Genomic DNA, 24,288 nt, shown 5'->3' on the forward strand with positions numbered 1-24,288 from the left:
AAGAACCCAACTTGAGGTTGCAACCTACAGTTCAGAATACCTGTGTGTGATGATAATTTTCCCTTTTCCTTCTCTTCAACATTGATAATGCCGTTCCTCCAGAACATTTGATAACTGAAACCTGTTTCCTCTTAATATTAACCTCACGTGGCTAAAATCAGATGATACAATAAATGAAGGCTTTTGACATTACTGAGAAGAGAAAGAGGGGTATACAGCATCATCTTTTTTGTGGAAAAATTATTCTGGCCAAGCTTTAAGTTATTTGTGACAAGCAAATGCCCTTTTCTTTAAAATGTAGCCTTGGGATTTTGCAAATTTAATATTTTGCAAATTCGGTATTTAAATCACTGTTGACTAATTTGTTCCAACTTTAAAAGCACTGAAGAAAACATGGGATTATAAATCTGTAGAGCCTGAACAACTTATTTTCCTACCTGGTCCTTGTCACTATAAACCTTATCCAAAATACCAAACTTTGTCCGGAATTATTTTTCAGAATCCTGAACCTGTGGCTTAAGCATAATAAAACCGAGGGCTTTACCTCTCATTTCTATTAGACTTGTTCAGCAGCAATAATCTGCCCCATGGGCTTGGTGGGACTCTTTCCTGTAACACTCTAGGAACCCCTCTTGCTGACTGGGCTGTTCTTTCAACATCAGCGCCTGAACTGGATTCCTTTTTCTCCTCTGAGGTAGAGCAGAGAGGCAACGCCATCCCTCCCACAAATCTTGTTTTTTAACTCCCTTGCCAATGGGGAACCCTGCTCTCCAGTCCCCCCCCCCCTAAAATCTGCTGTCCCACGTCCCGTTTGTCCTACTCTCCCACTTATTTCTCTAAGCCAATATCCCAGTCCAGTTCTCAAGCTGTGGCAATTTGTGTGAGCAAGCGCTGAAACTGCTGCACAACCTAATGTCCCTCATTTCCCTTTGTGTGGGCTCCATTTTCAATATTTTCTAAGCCTCCCCACCCCCCACCCCATATGTGGGATCTGTTCTAGAATTTAGGCTGTTGACTTGGGTATCAAATTCGCAAGGCCACAAGAGGCCTCAGAAATCACCTCGTCCATTTCTGACCCCCTCCCCTCTGCCAACTTCAGAAGCCTAAAGGAAGTAAAGGACTGATCCAAGATCACACAGGCAATGCTATGGATGGGATTCAGGCCAGCCAACCCCCCTACCCCTTTTCCCCCCTTCCCCCCCCGCCTTGATCCTGCTCCCTTGCCAGCCAAGCCATCCCCTTGCTGATCCCATCATGCCTTTTGACCTGTGTGGCCTCAGTGCTAAAGTTAGCTCAACTCCCCCCTCTAAGCCCCAATTTCCCTGCGCCATAACCTCTCTCCGAGGAGGGAGAAGTAGGGAGCTCCTGTAAAGCCTATGATCGATCCCACAGCAATGATCGATTTGGGGGAAAATGGGGGGAGCAAAGTCAAGGGCTTTTACCGCCTTTATTGGGCCACAGTCTGGAACAAACGGTTCCTAAAAAGCAAACACAAGAAGCGCTGGCCAAACAGCCTTTTAATAGGGGGGGACTTTAAACATAGCAAGGGAAGTAAACCCAAAAACATGGAAGTGCTCCCCAGACGAGCTCTGCCTGACCGTCTGGCGCCCATGGCGAGCAGACTCTCGGAGGCAAACCCCCCCTGGCCCAGAACCAAGTGGGCTCCAAACCAGCCCAACCTTCAGCCACACTTGACCCTCGGAGTGTCACTAGTGGCACAAGTGGCCCTGCCCGACCCTTCACTCGCGCCCACATCGGCACAGGCGGCCACAGATATTTGGGCCAGAGGAGCCACTTGTACCGCCAGTCATCCCATCAAACCAAGACAACCGACAACCGGGGGGAGGAGCGTCCTGCTAAATCCTTTTCTGAGAGACTGCACAGAAAGCACCGGTGGCCGAGGAGGAAAAACAGGCCGCCCAGCGAAGCATCCTCTGCAGCAATGACATGACACCCCATGTTCCTCCTCTCCCTGGATCCCTGCTTGAACTTCAAAGGTCCAGCCCCTCACTTTTACAGATGGTAGAACCGAGGCAAGGTTGACGACCCTGCATCTGTCCCCTCAGAACTATCTTGAGCCATCGGGGCGAGAGCAGCAGAGCAGCCTTAGCAGCCAAGTCCCTGGACACTGGCCCCTTAGCGCTTCCAGGCCGGGGCTCATACCCGCCCACCCTGTGGTCCAAAGGGCCACCGTGTGGCATCTGCTGATGTGGCTGCTTCATGTTTCTTGCTCCTTTCCTCCCTGTCTCCCCAACCGTCACCTTTCCTCTTTCTCTCCCTCTCTCTCCCTCCCTTCCTCGTGCTTACCCTTAACAGAGAACAACTGCCACCGGCGTTCTCGGAACGGGAAGCCCAAGAACCGCTTCTCAGAACAGAGGCGGCTGCCACAAAAATCACAGCGGGGGCAGGAAATAAACACGGAGACAATTTTGTAATCAATGATTTTATCGTTGAAAATGGAAGCAAATATTTTGACAGAATACTATGGCCGCTCTATAAGAGCCGATCGTGGAATAATTCACGGGTTCTCCTCTGGGCTATCACGACTTAAGAAAACAAACAACCAGCCATCCCCGCGCACTCCTCTCCTGCCCCCCAGCTTCAGGCACTGACTGTTTGTGCCTAGTTAGGCATCCATTCACTTAAATAAGATACAAGCAACAAATGAAAATCAGAGTGACTTTTCCTTGCCCTCTTCGCACCTCAGAACCACGTTCCCTCGAGCTCCCTGCCCGGCGGGCATCGGGCCCGGGCCCCAGGCTGACCGGGCCAGGCCCAGAAACAGCAGGCACCTCTCCGCACCCCAGTCGCTCCACAGACTGCTTCCCTCTCACACACCCCATCGGCCACTTCCGTACAAACGGGGGACGACGCCCTGGCCCATCCCCACAGCCCCCACCCCGCCAGCGCCCCCAAAGCTCCCTTTGCCGCCCCACCGAAGCTCCCTTTGCCGCCCCACCCGCAGACTTTCCAGGTCCGACCTGAGACACTCAGTCCTTCTGCAGAAGCCCGGCTCCCCACGCCATGAGACAGATGATCGAGGCCGGGTCCCCGCTGCCTGAGCCTGCCCCCCCCGGAAAGGCTGAGTGTGCCGGCTCATGCAGGCATGCAGGGCTGGGGGGCAGGAAGGGCGGCCCCGGGTGGGGGGGAAGGGCAGAAGGGGCCTCACCGGGCTCAGCCACTTTCTCACTCGTGTCACCGACCACTTGCTCTGACATGCATCAAGCACCATCTCCACGGATCTCAGAAGCTTAATGGGAAGTCTGTTTGAAATAGAGGGAGGGAGAACAAAATGCAGGGGGAGGGGGCCCTGAGTACAGTAACTTGTATGTGTGGACTTAGCAAAGGGAAGGGCGCTCAGGGAGTGAAAAGACAATTTCTCCCTCTGGCACGGCATCAGAGCAAGACAGCAAACAACAGAAAAGTCAAGACTACAGGATCCAAGCTCCCCTTCGAGTTTTGTGTGGTCGGTGCCCAAGCACTGGGCAGGCGGCGCAGGGTCGCCGCTCGCCCACATCCTCGTCCTGGGGCGCCCACGCCTGCCAGGCGCTAGCCCCGAACCTGAAAACATGATGCTTCAAGTAAGAAACGGTCAAGATGCCAGCACCTGCACCAGTCTGGACAGAGCCGCCGCCCGAGAGCCCAAGGCCTGGGACCACCCACCCCGCGTCTACAGCAGGAGGGAGCAGGAGAAGGGGGAATGGCTGGCTTCCCCCGAGGGCAACGAGAAGAGGCCCATCCCAGGAGCCCAGGGGGGAGGCCGGGAGGGCGGGCCAGGCAACCCTTGGGACTGCTCCCAGCTTCCTTTCGCCAAGTCCTTCCCCGACTCCCTTCGTGCCACAGACGAGGCAGCACAAAGTGGCTACTGCTCTGATTGTTCTAAGATGAATGTTTATATAAAATAATATTTTATCTTCATTTTATAAACATACACAGTGCTGTCCCTTTCAAATTAAGGAAAAATACACACACACAAATACTGCAAAGTAGCAAAATACAGAGGGAAAAAAGCTACTTTTGGTTTTGGCAAGTTTAAAAAAACAAACTCTAAAGAGCGACGTGGCATCCATTGGTCCCTATTCTGCAACGACAACGACAACGATAATGCTAAAAAGAGGCCGGGCACAACACTGAATCTGAATGGTTTGGTTTCCAAAATTCAGAATATCTGGAACTTTAAAAGTAGCACTTTTTTTTTGTTTCTTTTAAGTTCAACAAACAGTCACGGAACACTTAAAACATCAGAAAGGCTTTTGATAAAAAAGCTCCCCTTTTTAAATGGCGGCTCCCTGTGCGCGGGGAAGGTGACCGATGGCTGGCAGTCTCCCACGCCTCCCGCCTCCCGCCCACTTTCCCGACTCTTGGGCCTTCACGCGGCTATCTTCGCCATCTGCTGCTCCAACTTGGAAATGCGCTCGTCTTGATTGCAGATCGTGTCTTTGATGGACTTGATCTCCTTCAGGATCTCATCCAACTTGGCTTCATTTTGCTAAGGAAGGAGAAGACAAAGGGGGAGCTTGTGAGGGTGTCGGGAATACGGCTTTGTGAGTGGGGAAAAGCCCCAACTCTGATGTTGAAGACAGAAATGAAAACACGGTCCTGCGGGCCCTGGGAAACCGGACTATTATAATGGGGGAAGCTCCGACAGTTAGGATGAAACTGGAAGGCGTTTTTTAACGGGTTTCTGGAGGCAGGGCCCTGCACTACACACCCAAGAGTCTCAGTCCTTGCAGACCCCTTCTCCTCCCTGCATTCCCCCATCGGAGGGGGCCACGGGGTCAACAAGACCCCACACTACTCCACCAGCCCATTTCCTCATTTGTAAGATGAGGCTGTTGGACTCCATGACCTGGCCCAAGATCACTTCCAGCCCTTGGGGTCTAGGTTGGGGTGGCCGCCAGCAGCACATCGGCAGGCCCCGCCCCGGTGGTCACACCCTCCCTGGGCCTGTCGGCCCACCCACTCACCATGGCCCCAACGCCGTCAGCCATTCCCTTGGCGGGGCCTATCAGGCCCCCCTTTTTGTTGACCGCGGGCTTGTTGTCCAGCAAGTTCTTCTTGACCACCTTGAGGTCGCGGTTCTTGCCAGGAACGTAGCCGTGTTTCAGGGAAATGAGGAGCGGGTCGGCATTCTTGCCCTCAAACCACTCCTCCGCCTCCAGAGAGGCCTCCGGTCCCGCCGTGTCTGGATACAGGTCATCCTGGAAAAGGTCAGACTGCAAGAGAAGCAAGGTGGGTGAGCCGAGCGTCGAGGCAGAGCAGCCCTGTCCTACCCACTGCCCGGAAAACAGCCCCCTTACCTTCCTGGGAACAGTCATGATGATGGGCTCACACTTCCTCTCATGGAGTTTGAAGAATCTTCAAAGAAAGGAAAAGAAAAACGTTCAAGAAAGGGCGGCCGACTGTGCCACCAGAGCTCCCGCTGTGCCGGGAGGGGCAGGGGGTCGGAGCTGGCAGCAGTGCCATCCCCGTGCCAGAGATGGGAGGGGGAGGGGGAGCTGCAGTTTCAAGTCCAGGATCTCTTCAAAGCCCCGGGGGCCTGCTCAAGCTTTACTGACGTTCTTGGGCAAAGAAAGCCCCGATACCTCCATCCTGACCACAGAGACCTCCAGGCTGCCCTCAGCAACCGCCCTGACTGATGGTCAAACTCGGGGGGGGTGCAAGAAAACGAGGCTTTCAGAGGGTGGATCAACAAGGTAAAGGCCACTTCACAATCCCACGCCCAGAGACATTGTGGTCACACAACCAGGAGCCCCCCCGAGCGTCTCGATCCCCTAGGCTCCCAGCCAGCCTGACTCACCTAGGTAGTCCTCCCCCCCCCTTATTCAAATAGCTGCCTTTTATTGGTGCTTTAAGTTTGCAAAGCGCTCTTACATAGCCACCAACTGTGGGAGATAGGCACCTCTACTGGCTCCATTTTACAAATAAGGAAATTAAGGCAGATGGAGATGAAGTGACAAGCACAGGGTCACACCCCCTGGGTCCGTGGCCAGATCTGAACCAAGGCCCTCCTGCTCCCAAGCCTGGTCCTCCACTTTGTCCCTTCTGGCAGAATTTCTACCCCAGTTAAGATGACAAAGGGGCAGCTGGTGGGCAGCACGATGCATGAAGCAGCGAGACTGGGGTCCCCAAAGAGGGACCATTCTAATGGCCCAGCCCGGAGCCCGGCCCCCGGGGATCCCGGCCCATCTCCTGATGGCCGGCACAGTGCTCCGCACTCAGTGCTCAGGGCCCTGCTGCCAGGGGCCATCGAGGCAAAGCACAATTCTCCGTGAGATCAACTCAACTCGGACAAGAAAGAAAATCAGCGGGTGCCAGGCGGGGACTGTGAGGGCTGCGTCGGGCGGCCTCTTACCTAGCAATCTCACATTTGTTGACGTCAAGCCCTCTCTTGGGCATGTAGCCCATGCCCCTCTGCGGCTCTTTGCTGCTGAAAGTGTTGAGGTAGTGGACGTAGGGGGATTCATCCGTGATCTCGAAGTAGCGGATGCTGCTGTCACCCTGCCAGGGGCAAGAACAGGACGTGGTCCCGTCAGTGGACGAGGGCCAAGCAGGCAGGCACCTCTTCTCCCGTCGCTCGGGCCACTAATCAGGCTGACCCGGTGGGCGCCAGCCCCGAGGAGGCCCCTGAAGAAGCGGCCACACAGACTGTTAGTCCGCGGGACAGGAGGTTTAAGAGTGGGACACGGTTCTTGTCTTTTAAAAAGGAAAATGGGAATTACGGCTGGTCATGTGGGAGGGGGGTCTTTTTGGCCACAGAGCCAGCGCCAAAGACCTAAAGTGTCTCAGTCAGACCGAGGTGAAGCCCCTTCAGTGACTAAGGCTGGAAAAGAGACAAAGAATGGCCTCTCACACTAGTCAAATACACGGACACATGAGCCCATGTCAAAATCTGGGGGGGAAAGGCCAAACAAACAATTACTACGCAGATTCCCTGAGTCAATCAGGGCCCCAAGACCCAGTGGGCTTGGCCCAGACCTCCAGAGCCAGAGCTCCACTCAGAGAGGAGGGATCGGCAGCAGAGTCACAGCCTCCAAACAGGGAGAGCTCCAGCCCAAGTGAAGGAGCAGCCCAGGGGTGCTGGGCAGGGGGCTTGTGCTCCAGAGGGGGAGAAAGGGGGGGACGGGCACACTTTGGGAAAGAAAGTGTTCTCCATGGGAAGGGAGAAAGGGCGTTTTCCTCCAGAGACTTAGCCAGCACTTGGGGGGACTTCAGGGAGGGATCAAACACCATCGCCCGTCCCCCCTCCCCCCCACGCCCACGGCGCTGCTCACCTTCCCACATAAGTAGATGATGCTGGTATCAGGGTCATAGAAGGGCAGTAAGACGCCATTGCTGGTGTCCATTTCATGAAGGGCGATGGGCTCCTGCATGTTTTTCTGCAAATAAACGGGCAGAAGGTTAACAGCGACTGCCCAGGCCAGCGCAGCTCAGCCAGAGCAGAGTGGGGGGTGAGCAGTCAGAATGGGTCCTTTCTCCGGGTCTCCGTTTTCCTGAGAGGACCCGCTTGGGCGCGTCTCCGTCAGACTCTGGCCTGTGGGCAAGTGTCCGGTGGGAGGGCGGTCGCACTGCTGGGGGGGTGGGAGACCCTCCTCAGTGATGGCTGCCGTGGCAGGGCTGTCCCACTCGGCTCTAAAATTTTCTGCAGCAAAGGACTCTGATAGGCACCTGCTGTATGCCCTGGAGAGGCTATGGGGCAAAAGCAGGGGACCAGGGGGGAGGGGGCTGGCGGCCCCATGACTCAGCACACACATATAAGGGGTACCTGGGGAGGGTCTTACCGGGTTCCAGAGGGCGAGCTGCCGCTCACTCATGCGGCTGAAACCGGTGGTGAAGACGTTGCCGTCCGCTAGGAAGATGGCTCTCATGGGCCGAGCTCCTTCATGTGCCTTTTCCTTTTCCTGAAACACATTCACCAAGAAAAATCAGGACCCGGTCTCCGAGAATGCCCCAGCAGGCGAGGCCTCGGCTGCACCGTTGGCCACCTGGCCAGGCAGGACAGACCCCCATGGAGCGGCTGCTGCTCAGGGTCTAGGGAAGGCGGAGCAGCCAAGGCACAGAACCGGGCACTTCCTCCACAGGTGGCAGGGTTTGCTCTGCTTTGCCCCACGGCCTGGCCTAGATGCTGACTAGCTCGTGATGGACGGACTACAGGAAGACAGTCACAAAACTGGTGCTAATGAGACCAATCCCTCTGGGAACCATCCGGGCCGTTCCCACTCTTGGACTCGGGGATCTCGGGGTCAGAAGCAGGAAGGACGGGCCCACGGAGACCAACATGGTCAGAGCCGGTCCTCAGTAGGGACAGCTTGGAGGCAGTGACCCGGGAAGGCGACCACAGGAGGTCACAGCACTGGCCAAGCAAGGAACCGAGAAACGTGACCGGGTTTAGGATGGGGTAAGCACAGTGAGGATGCCCACCAAGACCACAGAAACAACGGGACCATACAGACCAAGGCCAGGCCCGCTCCCCCTGGGATCTGAAGGCAGGGGCAGGGGGTAGGGAAGGGGTGGGGAGTTTCATTTGGGAGGCGGGGTGACTTTAGAATGCAATTTTAAAAAAGACATGAATAACTCCTTCAAAAGGCCGTGAGAGGCGAGAGTGGGCAGAGAGGGAACCCAAGGGAAGCCAGGAGGCATCACGGTGCCCCGGGTAGACCCCGCGAGCCACGGCTCAGCTGCCTCAGGCAGGTTTCCGTTTGTTACCGTGACAACAGGTGCCGACTACACTAGGCAGTGGAAGTGATGGGAACTGATTGTTGTCACATCAAAAATGGCGGGGGTGGGGGGGGGGGGGGGGGGAGAAGGGAAGGCTGCTCTGAACCCCTGTGTGTGTGCCCAGGCAGGCAGCACAGGCCCCATACTCACAGCCACAATCTCCTGCTTGCGGGGGTCGATCACTCTCACTTTTTTGTCTTTGGAAGCCGTGCATATGAGACTCCCGTTTCTGTTCCAGCTCACGTTATAGATCATGTCCGAGTGCATGTCATCCAGGGTTATGAGGGCTTCCCCCGTCCCCACGTTCCAGATGATGACAGCGTTATCACAACCTGAAGGAAACATCCTCCATTAAAGAGGGGACACATATGAAGGAAGCTACAAGCAGAAGAGGAAGGGTCAAAGCAACCAAAAAGGAGAAGGGCTCCAGACCAGGCTCTGTGCCTCCATTTCCCCAACTGTAAAGCGGAGGGCGGGAACTTGATGGTGTCTAAGGGTTTTTCCCAGCTCTTCTAATTCTGCAGGACTGATTATTCAGGACTCAAAACCAACTGATAAACAAGGATTTTTGTGAAGGAGAAGCCAGCAATGTTTGAACCATCCAATGTTGTTCTTAACTAAGAAGTTTTTCTAGAAAGCAAGCTTTGTCTCCAGAGTAAAAGAAAAGCTGGAACACTAAGGGTGTGTGTGTGTGTGTGTGTGTGTGTGTGTGTGTGAGAGAGAGAGAGAGAGAGATAGCGAGCGTGTGTCAGAGACAGAGAGAGAGAGAGAGTGTGTCAGAGACTGAGAGAGAGAGAGAGAGACAGACAGAGAGAGAGAGAGTGTTTACAGAGAAAAGAAGCAAGGACTGAAGCACCATTGGAAGCCACTCAGCAAAGGGAAAGGGTATCTCACCAACAGTGGTAACAGTCTCAAATGAGGCAGTGGATCAGTTACTTCTGAGAATGAATGCAAGACCAAAAAAATTTATGTTTTGATCCACAATGGATCTTATTGTCAATCAGAGAAAGGAAGGAGCAAATTGACAATGGACAAGAACCCCCAAATTAATTTGGGAGGACTAGAATTGTCCACCATGACACCATAAGAAATAAGCAACCTTAAAATGTCATGACTGACAAGCATTTGGAGAGCCTGTCGTTGTCCAAATGTGAGCACATGGGACAGGACAATGACCAGGAAATTATTTCCAGCAAGAAATCACCACCGTGTGTGCTATGTACCTGCTATGTAACATATTAAAAATTATATAATAAATATTAATAATAAAGGGGTGCGCTGTGGCAGCAATGAAGAAGACACCAGAAGGAGGTGGTCTTTGTTCAATGACAGCAAGTGAAGACTCAGCCCTGGACCAGAGGTCTGGACGGGGAGGAACTGAAAAAAAGAGTAAGCCTTCTGCCAGAAGGGCACGGAGCCTTCCCGCAGAAGGCAGCCAAGAGAGCCAGGCGGCAAGGACGCTCATACCTGCGCTGAGCAGAACATTGCGTGCGGTTGGATGCCAAGCCACTATGCCAACCCGCTTAGAATGGCCTTCCAAAATCACCACGGGTTCCGTCAGGGAAAGGGTGAGTCCGTTTTCTGGGATCTGCCACACCTGCACAAGACAAAAAGGAACAGAAAAGCTGAGAATGCGCTGGATGGTCAAAGAGGCTGGAGTCTTCCTTTTTAGGACCTGCTGAACACAGCGATCCCAGGATGACGCAACACGGCAAGAATGATGGGACTGGGAAGTGGCCGATGAAAGCACCAAGGCCTCCACCGGCTTCATTCAATACTGGTCAGGGGCCACCTGAGAGCTTTCTGCTCGGCTAAGGGCTCCACCTTTGGAGGCCAGGGCTGGACGGTGAGGGAGGATAAGGCCTCATCCCCTGTGGCTCATGTAACAGCCCACTGTACGTGACACTGTGGAGCCTCAGCTAACATCAAGCAGTATGACAAGGCCAAAAGACTCTCTGTGATTATCACCGACATATGTATGGCTTATTTACACTTCAGTTCAATGAAAAATATGCCAGAGAAAGAAATAAGAAAACCAGGCCCCGCTCTCCAGGACCTTCCCACCTGACTCCTGAAGTATCCGGGATCGCCTGAGCACTGACACAGGTTGCCAGTGCCTTGGGGGGCACAAGCCGCCGCTGCTGCTCCAGCATCCTAGCACTCTGGTGCTGGGAGAACAAGCTCCGAAGCCCTTAAGGGAAGTACTTACAGCTCAGCCGAGCCCAGCGCTAGGCCTGATAACCCCCAGCGACTGAGGGAAACACTGGACTCGGAAAAGCCGCCCCCGTCTGCAAGAATCCAGGGTCGCTGCCACCGCGGGGAAGGAGAACAAGGGCGGGCCATTTTTCTTCCACAAGGAAACCCAGTTCCGGGCCCAGCTCTGCTAGTTGTTCACCAGTGAGCGAGCGAGCATCTGGTCGTCCTTCCCTGGCCCACATTTCCCTCTCCTTGGTCTCTTCCAAGCTCACTGACCTCAGACTTGGGCACCAGGAGATCAAAAAAACAAGCCGACTCGGTGTAGCAAGAGCTTTGTGTGGGCCCAAGGAAGCCCCTCCTGACGGTTAAGGCTTGCTCCAGACCGATGGCAGGGCTCTCCCGACGGCCTCGCTGTGCTTGGGTAACTAGACGGCAATTGTGCTGTCCGCCTTCTGAAGCTTCTCCTGTCTTACCCACACTGAACTTTTAAAAAGTCCCTCGTCCTGAAATGTGGGGAAAGGGGCAGCTAGGGGGCAGCTAGGGGCGCAGTGGATAGGGCGCAAGTGAGCAAGCCCCTTAACCCCAACTGCCTCATCAAGAAAAAGGAAAAGCAAAATGTGGGAAAGGTCTAGAGTTCACACGTTCCCTTTGTTTACGACCAAATTCTAGGAGGCTGCACGACAGGCCACCCGTGGCACCCATGACGTTTCTTGTCACTCATCTCTGAGACCAGACATGGCTCCCTTTGAGCTCTCCGCTGGCGTTCTGCTCGAGGCCTCTGCCCCTTGGCCCCTCCCTCCAAGCAAGCAGCCGCTGCACCACCGGACCGGCCGTTCGGCGGCCTCTGCCCCCACGTACGGCTCCCTCTGCAGGTCACACTGCGTCAGGGGGCGGATGCAGAGATCCAGGAGGCTCAAGAGCCCGAGGCTGCTGGGGGAAGTGGAGCTTGCTGTGACCCAGAAGGCAACAAAGATCAGGGTCTTGTGGGGGCTGGAAGGCCTGGGCTCAAATTCCTCGCCTGCTGCTATGAGCTGCCTAACCCGCAGGGGCGGTTCTCTGCCAGGCTCAGTGCCAGGCCGCGTCTGGGACCAGAATCCACGGGCACAGGCCTTGCAACCGCCAGCTCTTTGTTGTGCCCGAGGCTCGGACCGGGGCTGCCCCGGGGACATCGGTCTTGGGCTCTCTGGAAGGAGCACTGGCCGGGAGGCGGGGCCGGGAGCCAGGAGGACTCCTTCCCCAGCACAGAGCAGGACTCGGCAGTGATCCGGCTGTTCGGCCTTGGATGGGTCACTTCACCCTGCCCTGGTCAGCTTCCTTATCTGCAAATGAGCTGCAGAAGGGAGGGGCAGGTCCTTGCTGAGAAAGCCCCCGGGGGGACACAGAGATTCGGGCCCTGGGCCGGCCACGACACCGTCTCCCACAACCCACCGGGAGCACCTCAGAGCCAGCAGGGCCCTGGGCTGTCGGCCCGGTCATGGCGGCCCGCGGCCTCCAGGGGGCAGCAGAGCTCCATGCACACTGCGGGCCAGCTAAAGGCTGGCTGGAGGCAGGAGGGGAGAGGGCCTGGGCAGGGGCAGGGCTCAAAGTGTCTCCCATTTGGTTGGGGCGGAAGTGATCCGGGCTCACTTAAAAATAATCCCTCAGCCCAGAAGGATCAGCCTGGAGACCGTCAGTCCTTGGGAAAGTCGGCTTGTTTACCGGGCTCCAGACCTCGCTCCGAAGGCCTCTCACCGTAACGGGGCCCCGGGTAAGCCCTGCTCGGCAGAGGAGCCCCCAGGCTTAAGCAGGGAGGCACCGGAGGGGGCCGTGGGGCCTGGCACAAGAAGCCTTCCAGCAGGGCAGAGCCCGGCAGCTCCCCAGGCCCTCGGGGGGTCAGGGCCCCTCTCTGGAGCCCCCTGACAGCTCGCTGACCCCCAGTCCACTTGATGAGTGCTGACAGGCCCCAGACAGCGGCACGTGTCCAGGAAGTCTTCTATCCTTCTCTCCCTCTAGTCAATCAGTGCCCGTTAGAAAGGCGATGTCAGCTGACCACCCTAGATTTCAAACTTCAGGTGCAATTGCCTTCTCCAGCTCATTTCACAGACGAGGAAACTGAGGCAAACAGGGAGAAGTGACTTATCCAGTCACACAGCTGGGGCTGGATTTGAATTCAGAGCTTCCCGACTCCAGGCCCGTGCTCTGTGCTGCCAGCTAGCACCCAAAGGGAAGCGACATGCAAGAATTCGGTCCATCTGGTGTGAAGTGGCTCTGCTTAGAGCAGGCTCTTGCCCACCCTCACTCAGCCTCAGCTCCCAGATGACACCTTCTCGATGCCCCCCCCCTTCTGCCTCCTCCCCTCCAGGGGGACCTCCACGAGTGCCCACTTCTCCCTCCCCCGGGGGGACACACAGGACCCGGCCCGCTGACCCCACCAAGCATGACCCCAGACGCTGGGGAGCTGAGCAGTTCCCAGGGGGGAGAAGTTTGGCTTGGTCTCTGTCAAACAAGCAAACAGGCCGAGTTTGTGGGGACCGCCCGCTGAGACTCCTCGGAAGCCGCAGCATCATCTCTCTGAAGGACTTCCCTTCTGCAGCCGTGGGAGGTGTGAACAGCTAAGCTTGTGCATGAAGAAGCTGCCCTGCAGCCGCCCCCTGGCCATGGAGGCAGCTCCCCAGGCTCCCTGGACTGCCCAGGGTCAGCTGTCTCCGTTTCCGAGCCTGATCAGGCTGGGCCGGCTACTGAGGCTCCCCAGTAATCCTCACTGAAAATGGGTTACTTGCAGTTATCACTCCAACAGGAACAGCAGAAAGAGCTAACGGAAATCTCGGGGGAGAAAACTCTAGAATTTGCCAAATTCAACCCCCCCAAACACAGATCGCTCCCTTTTCATGATGGAGGCCTTGACTTTTTCCTCTCACACGCCGAGCCTTCATGGAACACACATGGAACACATGGAGACCAAGGAAACATCCTCTGCCCATGAGAGAGATGGCAATCGCCTGGCAGGCCCTGACAAGTCACCGAAGCCTCTTCAGATGTGGTAGGAGCTGGCCAAGCCAACGGGAAGGCTTTTGATAGAAATTGTTAAAAACTGACATCTCCACGGCTGTCTTTAATTCAATTTAGTATCTTATTTAAGACTCAACAAGCTTGTGAGGCAAATCCTACATCAGATAAGGAAACCGAGGTAGAGAGAAGCTTAAACCTGTCTTCCTACCAAGTAAGTCCAGTATTCTCCCCACTATGTCACGTACTTAATTTATTAGCATTTCTTGAGAGACAACGTGTCACAGGAGAATGAGAACCAGCCTCAGAAACTGGAAGGGCTGGCCGGCTTCTCCAACTCCCCCTTGGATTAGTCCTGGTGCAGGGCAACCTCTCAATGCACATAAGGCCAGCCACTAAGACTCTAAATTACAGAGAAAGTGGGAAATAAATACCAAGAGCCAGCAAATTTATGGGGTTTGCATTTTTCAAATACAATTTTATTGTACCTATAAATATAGAAACCTTCTTCGATAATGTGCCAAAGCAAAAAAAAAAACAAGTAGGCCCTATTGCAGCACCTGGTGCCCTCACCCCAGCGTGGGCCTGGTACATAGCAGCTACTTAATGCCTGGGCACCACAGGCCGAGGAAATCACGAGCCCAGTGCTGCTCCTCTACTGAATTTAAGTTCAGATATCTGTCATTCATCATTGTCTTATTATTCATACTGGACTAGAAACTCCTTAAAGATAGGAATCTGATCTTATCTTGGCCCCAGCGCACGCAATCACCATGCAGTCATACAGGCAAAAGAGCACCAAGAGGATTCGTTCACTTATGTGCTCTTCCACTTCAGGCTGGACACTGAGAACGGTCAGATTTCCTTCCTAGCTCGGCTTCAACTTCAAACACACGATTCTGTGTCTTTAACACGGAACACGGCTCGTTCCAGCACAAGTCCAAAAGCTGGTGTCTGCTCCAGTTTGGTGGAGCCCAAGTTAATTAGCCCTGGCAATTTGAGGAGAGTGCAAATGAGGTCAAGGTCATTGCTCTGCGGGTCTGTCTGAGCCTTATGTCACTGGCCTGCACTCACGTACCATCTTAAAAAACAAGTAGTCCTAAGTGGCAGAAGGGGAACTGGGAGAAAAAAAAATCTATTGAGATAACTCTAAGATTTTTCTAGAGACATGGTGGACCACTATTATCTTTATCTACCAAGGTCAGAGGAATGAGAAAGGAGAAAAGAAAGCAATAGTAGGAGCAAGATATGAAAGGCTCCTCCGGGCTGATCTTCGAGAGATTTGTGTTTGCCTCAATGACAACATCTTCCAAAACTGTTCAAAACTGTTCTGATCTCCCCTCCCCCAACACACACCCCTCACTCCTCTCTCCCCTCTCTCTGGTTTCCTCTTTGTACACAAACTCTGGTTTCCTCTCTGAACCGTTCCCCAAAAATTACCTATTGTGAACATGCACTGGATTTCAAACTAACCCTGCCAGCCTTCCAAAAAAGGTCTAAAACAGAAAGCAAAGCCAAGAAGAAATCTTGAAAGATGGTGAACCACACATGTGGCACCTTGTTGCAGCTTCAGATTGGTCCCGTCCCCTTTTGAAACCACCAACCTCATAATCTTCTTAGAAGTTAATTCCTAAATTAACCCAAAAGATTTCTTCCTCCAAAGGGTGGGGCCATATCTCTGAATTTTCCAGGAAATAATTTTGAGGGGGTCTATGTAAGTCATCAATTCTAACATTTCCAGGATTTTTAGTTCTTGACAAATAATATTGAAATAAATATTTTAACCGTGAGGATAACAACATATTCAAGTTGATTCAATCCACATTTATTGGTGGCACTTGCCATATATCACATGTATTGTGTTGGCACTTAAAACAAAGGGATTTTCACAGAATCAGATAATGGCAAGCACTTTACAGATGAGGAAACTGTGGCCCATAGAGAGGCAGAGTTTTGCTCAAGGTCAAGAAGAGAGTAAGGACCAACAAATCCCAAGTCCAGGATTCTTGCCACTATATGCGGTATCTCTTGTTGGAAGAAAGAGTGTGACTGAGAGGACAGCTGTGGGCAAAGTAGAGAAATCACATCCCACTTGGCCATGTCTCAACCCTGGATGAGTCCCACCACCTGCTGATTCTGCTCAGGAAACTGTACTCACTGGCTAAGCTACAAATCTGGGTCAGATATTCATAACTGGGCCCTCACTGCTGCCAAGCAATCCCTTCCGCCTTCTCTCTAATCTCCCTCTCCCAACCACAGCAGCTTTTCCAGACCTTTTCATCCTTCCTCAAACCACCCAGCATTCCCCCAGTTCCTCTTAAGAAACACTACCTAATCCGTAGGAGAAAACTGAGGCTGATCGCTGAGATCCAAAATTCCAGCGGGTCTTTTCCTTCTGTCACTAATCTTCATTCTCCTTCTGACTCCAGGCTCCCAATACTGCTCCCCCTCCCCATCATCACTCTATCTCTTCTTCCCTGGCCGGCCAGATTCCTTTCCATACCTCCACTTGCTTCTCTCTCTGGTCTGCCTTCCCATCCATCCGTGAAGCTGCTCTCCTCGGTTACCAAGGATCTACTCACCTTGTCCACTTCACAGGCTTATGTTGTGAAGAAAGAGCCAAGTAAACTTTAAAACCCTCTAAAAATGGGAGGAAAACCTTTTATCAGCCGCAAAGTCCTACATTCATGTGACTTATTAACAAATACTTGAGTGTAACCCAGGACTGAGCCTCTCCAAACTTCAGAAGACCTGAGAGAAAAATGCACCTTGACAGGCCAGGTGGGTGGGGGCTCTGGGGGCAAGGCGAGAATGCCTTGAGCTTGTATTCCAGGGCATCCTCCCTCCCCGTGTTCTGAGGAAAGATGGGGCCTGAGAGCCCCCTGGCAGAACACAACTTGCAGCAGAGGGGACAATCTTTTGCTTTCATGTCCCCATGCCTGGCACAGTGCCATGGCATTTGAGTCTTTGTGACCATGTGAGATTTTCTTGGTAAAGACACTGGATCACCAGATCATTTTACAGGTCAGGAGACTGAGGCAAAAAGAGTTAAGTGACTTGCCCAGCATCACACAGCTGTCAGGTCTTCTGGACTCCAGTGCTTTATCCGCCATGTCACCCAGTGGCCAACTTAGCACACGGGTTTAGTAAATACTTTTTTGATTGAGATAAAAGTGATCATTTGTTTTTATATTTAATTAAAACAAAGCTACAAAGCAAAGACTTGGAAGGTAAGAAAGAAAACAATGGGGAATCCAGGGCCTCATCTCTTGAGGAATTCTAGAATTCTGAAGACCAGTGAAGAAACATCTAAGTACTTCATTTTTAAAAGTATTCATTTCCACTATTAAGCAACAAACTTTCATTTCTGTGGCCACAACAATGAGAACATATGATTTCTAAGTAATTCAGTTTAGAGAACTTAGTGTGATGGCTAAAAATAAAAATGAAACTTTTTTCAGACTAAAAAACAAACAAACAAAAAAAGAATTCATCAAAAAATCAAATGCAAGAGCAAAATTCTGAATCATACAAATCTCCGTTGGGGAAGGGAGAAGTGGGGACAGGAGTAGCAGGACATCAGCCCTCACCAGTACTTGCAGGGTGGAATTTCTCCTCCAGCTTGGCCCCATGTGACCACTGACCGCCTCTATTGAACCTCTTTTCTTAAGAGATCTTTTCTGCAGGTGGCAGACCACCCTGTCTAAAGGATCCCTGCAAAACGAAGAATTCTTCTGGAGAAGAGCAACCTAAAAGTTTGTATGTTTTCACTACTAGTGAAATCATCTAAGAAATACTCCATGTAGAAAAATGGAGAGTTGGGATAACTTCTCTGAATCCACAAGATTTCAACTAGTTAAGGCCTACAAAATTATCAGTAAATGTGGGTCTATATACACAATGTAGAGAATAAGGATACTTCGGGTCCGTATTTGAACATGTTGTCCACCTTCTGAGGCAAGTGGGTCCTCTGAGCATTAGGATCCCCATCTCACTAGTCCTGATGGATCAGGCCATCCTCAGCAACAAGATCAACCAAATCATTTCTAATGGAGCAGTAATGAACTGAACTAACTATACCCAGAAAAGAACCTGGGAGATATAAAACCATTACATTGAATTCCCAGTCCCTATATTTATGCCCACCTGCATCTTTGATTTCCTTTCACAAGCTAATTGTACAATAATTAGAGTCTGATTCTTTGTACAGCAAAAAATGTTTTTATGTATACTTTTGTATTTTAAGTTATATTTTAATATATTTAAATCTATTATCCTGCCATCTAGGGGAGGGGTTAAAGAGGTGAAAATTGGAACAAGAGGTTTGGCAATTGTTAATGCTGTAAAGTTACCATATATATCCAAAAAAGGCTATTAAAAAAAAAAAAAAAAAAAAAAAAAAAGGATCCCCATCTCATGGATATGGAAACTGCCCAAGGTCATGGCCCAATGGCTGCCATAATAGAGGCAGGATGAAAATCCAGAAAGGTCTTCCTTACTCCAGGCCCCCACAGGAAGCCCATCCCCATGCCCACATTTCTTCTTATGGCAGCTTTCTGAGCTACTGCTCCTCCAAATGATCCCAATAAGCATTTTTAAAAATTAGAGCAAACCGATAAGGAGTTTGCAAAGTGTAAGAGGGATGACAGGCACAAAACAAAAGTCTTGGAATCATAAATCTAGTAACTTAGGGCAGCCTATACACCTCCAGGGAGACTAGACCTATAAAAGACCTTTAGGAGAAAAAAAAAAAAAAAAAAACAGGAAAAAGTTGGGAAACTTTTAATTAGCTTTTACACAGAAAAAGAATGAGGCACATGGAGACCCATATCAGAAGCCTCAGGGTAAGAGGTCACCAGCCTCAGGGTAAGAGGTCACCAGCCTCTGATGAAAGCCATGGCACCTTGGGCTCCTCATCCATAAAATAAGCAAGTTGGCTTAGCTCATCCATGTCTATGCTTCCATGGAGGGGGCAGGAAATAGCTATCCTGTGGACCGTATGGGACCTGTGAAATCATTTGCTAAGGCAACTGCAGGTGATGATGAGGTGCAAGCGAGGAAAGACAACTTTACACTGTTTTGAGTTCTAAGATGACAATTTTGTACCTCCCACGAATAATGTTATCAATATCCAAATGGCCCTGGGCAGATTTGAAAAGGATTCCTAAGCCCTGATCTATGGGAATTGCGGAAATGTGGAACCAGAGATTTTTTTTTTCACAATACAAGTTTGCTCTATCGAGTGAGAAATGTCCCACTAAACACCAGTCATGAAGTGAGAAGACCTCAGTTCAGAACCGCCACATCTTTGGCCCTCTCCTATACAATCATTAGGTGGAAGTAGATTTCTAAAAGCCTATGATTTATTTATTTCAAAAGGAAAAATGTCAATAGAACCCACATATTCTTGCAGGACCCTTGTCACACTGTGTAAAGATGACTGAATGCTATACAGCCCTGAAAAATGACTTGCCCCAGACGGCACAACAGGGAGGCATCAGAAGGGACCTTCTAATTCAGGCCCGCAGCCTTCCCGCCAACAGCACGCCATGCTACAGCGCTCGCTGTGCACAGCTGTGTTCCCACAGCCACAACCCCTTTTGGAGGATAGGGGGGTGGTGGGAGGGGTCAGCTCCCAGAGATGGTCTGAATTTCAGTTTGGCCCAACTTGGCTGTCACAACCTAACCTCTGCTCTTAACAAACCTTTGCTCAAGCACCCTAACTTTAAAGATTCACTTAAAATTATAGGTTTTAGAAAGACAAAAGTAAAAGTAGTGCCTGAATTCACTCCTACGTAACAGACAATACCCACATAATCACCTCTCAAAACTTTTGCTAGCAAGAAAACTTAAAAAGTTCCTCAGAACCACTTTGGGTGAGTATCGCCTGGGCTTAGGATAGTGTTGTCTTGTACACAGTAGGGCCTTTATTAAAGGTCTGCTTTGTTGAACTGAATCCAGTCCTTTTCTTTTCCCCATGCTACAATCTCTGAATCCTCCCTCACTCTAAGGGAAACTCTGAGAGCTCTGGGTTTCTCTCCTATTTCCTGGCGATACCTGATCCAAAAGATGCCCAAGATCCTTCCTAAGGCTCCTAGCGGGCTCGGGGGTCCTATAGGTACCGGTCCCGCTTGCCCTCCAGTGGCTGGCATGTTCGTAGCTGAACTGACATTACTCAACATTATAATTAGGCAAAACATGAGGTCACCCACTTCAAAGGCCCAAAGGCCGTGAAACGGTCCAGACCTGGCTGCCGCACTCACCATCACTGTGCAGTCCTCCGAGCCGCTGGCAATGACCTGGTCGTTGTGTGGACACCAGTCGATGTCGAGCACGGGTCCCGTGTGGCCACATACTGTTGGGTAGGATTTGTCGATTCTACCAGTCTGCGGCAAAAGAGAGAGAAATATATTATAAACATCTTTTCTTTATTCTGGATTCCTGTCAGGTACACATGCCCCGCCCATCCCAAACCTGTAAAACTGTAATTGGGGGGGGGAGGGGAGAGAGAGGAAACACTTGAGGCAGATGCGATGTTTAGATGTGGTGAAGATCAATAGGTGAGCACTTCCAACTCCCACTACTAGAAACTGTCACTGTCCTCACCAAGTCCTCGGTTCCTATGACCTCCTACGAAGACATAATAAAAACCAGAGGCTGAATGTCAAAGTTTTTACCTCAGGGACAGCTGTGCCCAAAATCCAGGGGGAGAGGGGAACCCCATTTTACACAGATAAATGACCAGTCTTTCTAGGGTCAGAGATTCAAGCCAAAGGCCTCAAGGGCCACAACAGACCACAGTTGCCATTAAACCAAACTGTCTCACATAGAGCTAACAAAAAACAATTAGCATAGGTAGATATTACGCACAGAAGAGTTGCCTCTTATAATTCACTGAGGGTTGTCGAGGACTTTTGATTCTGGTGACAAAAGGGTGGAAAGCTATTAACAAAGAGCATCAAGTTCGATGTCCCCTGCGTTGTCAATCTCCCAATCTATCCCCCTGCCACAACCTGCCCACTCTACCACAACCTGGCAGCACCTGCAAATCCAAATGAGGTCACTTGGTACCTTTTCCTAAATCACTGATAAGACATTTTTAAAAGAACAAACTTGAACACAGATCTCTAGGGTAATTCCCAGAGACTCACAATGACATTAAACCACTCCAAACACTGGAGCCCAACATCTAACAAGTTCTGAAATTACCTAAATTGTAAAGCAGGACCACAACAGATTTTATTTTACATGAAAAGATTCTGGAAACTGACATCCCTTTTTGAATGAAAAAGTACAGGGGAAGGAAATTAAAAACAAAAGAAACAAAAAACAGACAAAAACCAAGCTTCGATGAGGGGTGAAAAAGAAAGGCAAGTGTCTCATTTTATTCTTTTAATTCAGTCAAGCAGAATGCCAGTTAGATGGGCCAAGAGCTGTACTTGAGATGTCCTCCATCACCCGATGTCAAATCTCAACCAGATTGAAATGAGTTCATGTTCCTAAAAAGGATCATCACCATTTGTAGGCACCTCAAATGGCAATCTGTTCCACGAAGCCAATGTTCCCGTTTTAAATGTGACATCTCTAGGAACACTGTCACCTAATAAGAGTGGTCTTCCCACTAAAACAGCTAATTCTATCCATTAGATTGTAAAGATCTGTGGAGGTTCTTCCTTGTGTATCCTATGTATCCAACATCCTGAAAGATCATGATGGAGGAAGGTAACTAATGCCTAAAGGCAGCCAGCAACACACTTAAAATGACCATCTTCTGGTCAGATTATCTTTTTCTGCTCCCACCTTTTTTTTTTTTAAAGATGAGATTTCATTTTCCAAATAGATGGCAATGTGTCAAAACAATGAGGCGTTCCTTCTTGGCAATTCAAAACCCTTTAACATCAATAACAATCATTAAAGGGGAAGGGAAATAGAAGCTATCATCAAGTGTAAATCAAAAGGGATGAAGAGAGCTATCAAGCCTTTCACCCTAGATACCTGCAGACACAGCAAATCCTTCTCTTCTTTCTTCACATTCCCTTGCCTCAACTCTTGAAGACCTACCCTGTCCTCCTGCAGTCTGCCCAGGCCACTGCTCCTATGGGCCATGTGAGACTAGGTTGAAGTCTTTCACTCTCTCTTCTCCCTCCCCGAAATCCTACTCTCAAATTTACATGAAGGTAAGGGAGTATTTGCATCTTAAAAGAGGTCTGTAACCACCCTTGGCCCAAAAGGAAGGGAGAGGTTGAAGCATAATTTATTCTAACTACCTTAAAAGCAGATTCAGATCTCATTCAAACTCTCCCTTCCCAGATAGATCCGAGGGGTAGGTGGAGTAATTGGGAGGTGAGGGAAGGTAAATTTGAATTGATTGTGGGAGAAAATCGGGGTAATCTAATTCAAAAGGGAAATAATCAAGCTTGGCAAGCCTATCAACTTCCTGTTAGGGAAACGTATCCTGAACCTGCATATTTATTGTCAAGTCTAGTTAATGAACCATGAAACAGGACAATGAGTTTTTAAATCCCGAAGACAAAAAGAAGGGGCCCTTGGTCACATTACAAGTGCTTTTGAATCAACAGAACCATCGGAGATAACTACAGGCAAAATTTCTTCCATTTTAATTACAGTTAAAACTTCTATTTGCCCCTCCCCCCTCCAATCAATGTATCTTTAGAGTTTACAAAGCAAACTAATACATAGAATCAATTTAAAACAGGGGTCTGGCAAGTTTCCCAAGCAGAAGCATGACCCGGCATGCTCCTGGAATGCTCATCTATCTACAGAATACTGGAGCTAGAAGAGGGGCAAAAACCAGGACTTGGGCCTCCCGACTTCCACAAGCCCATGTGATCTTTCCATGACAAGTGGCTGTCTCTTAAGCAAAACATTTCCCAATTAAATGTGAAATTCCGTTGGATTCAGACCACTTCCCTCCTTCGGCCAATTACCAGACGATCTGGTGTTTTGGAAGGTCCTGAACAGAGTTCTGACCAATTTCAGTTTGGTTGACCAAGATTTTAAACTTCCTAATATAGAAAATGACAGCCTTGACAATCTCTCCATCCCTTCCAATCCTCAATCCTATCAAAAACCAATCTGAAAGCACCAAGTGAGGGTGGGCATTCTTTCTGGCCTCGGTGGTGCAAAATCAACACCGATAATCCTCACCTGGAAAAATATGTTCATCAGCAGCGTTCCCTTGAGAGACACTTAAGGACCCAAAGTGTACCCTGGCTTTGCAATGGAAAGGATTCTGCCTCCTGCATATTTCCTAGATAAAACAATGGAGCATCACCTTTGGAATAGAGAAGCCCTGGGTAGGTCAACTGGAGCCACCCCAGATTAGAAGTAGAAATTCCCATGGCTAACTCCCAGATCTCCTGAAGAGCTTCCAGGAATCCATCCACAAACCTTCTTCTACAATGATCCTTTCCTTCTGTCACCTTCAATCATCTAAGCCTGACCAACCATTTATAGCGCCGTTCATTAGCAGTTTCTCTCCCAACCTGGCAAGCTCCACAAGGGTAAATAAACTGGGCCTTTCTGTATTTCCCAGTATATATCTCGGTACTTCAGTATAGCAGCAAGACTTATTAAGGGCCTTTGAATAATGGATAGGTAAGAAATGGATAGGTAAGAAAAACAGATACAACTATCAAATAAAGTTGGATTTCTTTTTTTGTTTGTTTTTTTCTCTTTTTTACAAAAGAGTAATTTTATATTTGAAAAACATTAGAGAGGAAATGTTTAAGCTTGGGCTTTCAGGCTGAACATCATCGAGTAAAATGACCAACCTCTGCTAACCAGTGTTCAATTCCCAGACTCACCCAGTTCAGTCTTTTTCAAAGCAGCAGAAGTAGCACTGCCAGTCCTGCCAAATCAAGTCAGAGAGTGCTCTCCAACTCATAGGCTGGAAGGGGTTTGTTCTGGATAAGTCTGCTCACAGCCATGGTCCCTGGACACAAGTTAAGGTTAAGTGACCAAGGATGAATCTTCTTATTACATGAAAATAAGCTCTGGGGCATCTCAGAAACAAGAACATCTCCGGAAACAGAAATCGCCCAGTTTTCTGAAATAAGTAGAGTGAATGAATGACTTGGGGGCGGAAAATGCAGGTGTTCTCTTTTAGAAAGAACACAAGTGCAGTCCACAAATGCCACTTCTATGACTTTCAGAGGGGAGGAACCCTGCATCTCCCCCTCCACACCAGGGGTCCTGCTCTGACCTGCACCATTTCCCATTACCACAGAAAAGAGCAAATCTGCCCTTCTCCTGACAACATAGCTCATCCCATGGCCCTGGCTCCCAGGGATGCTCCTTATTAAGGCAAAATGCCACAGATCCTTAAGCCTCCACACCAGGGAGCTGCCACACATGGGGCAAGTCTGT

The 24,288-nt window shown here is 50.4% G+C and overlaps 1 protein-coding gene across 1 annotated transcript in view; it reads right to left on the reverse strand.

Moving 5' to 3' along the window:
• Positions 1-2,427: 2,427 nt before the first annotated feature.
• CORO1C (coronin 1C) overlaps positions 2,428-24,288 on the reverse strand; it is an 82,390-nt gene continuing 60,529 nt past the window's right edge. Inside the window, exons 3-11 of the mRNA XM_031948751.1 lie at positions 20,163-20,285; positions 10,186-10,315; positions 8,869-9,050; positions 7,782-7,901; positions 7,275-7,379; positions 6,356-6,501; positions 5,301-5,358; positions 4,968-5,216; positions 2,428-4,489 (exon numbers count right to left, since the gene is read on the reverse strand). Coding sequence (XP_031804611.1) covers positions 4,370-4,489; positions 4,968-5,216; positions 5,301-5,358; positions 6,356-6,501; positions 7,275-7,379; positions 7,782-7,901; positions 8,869-9,050; positions 10,186-10,315; positions 20,163-20,285 — 1,233 coding nt within the window. The 3' untranslated portion in view covers positions 2,428-4,369. The remainder of the gene's footprint in view (positions 4,490-4,967; positions 5,217-5,300; positions 5,359-6,355; positions 6,502-7,274; positions 7,380-7,781; positions 7,902-8,868; positions 9,051-10,185; positions 10,316-20,162; positions 20,286-24,288) is intronic.

Source organism: Sarcophilus harrisii, chromosome 1 (genome assembly GCF_902635505.1).
Source record: "Sarcophilus harrisii chromosome 1, mSarHar1.11, whole genome shotgun sequence".
In the NCBI taxonomy this organism is placed as follows: Eukaryota; Metazoa; Chordata; class Mammalia; order Dasyuromorphia; family Dasyuridae; genus Sarcophilus; species Sarcophilus harrisii.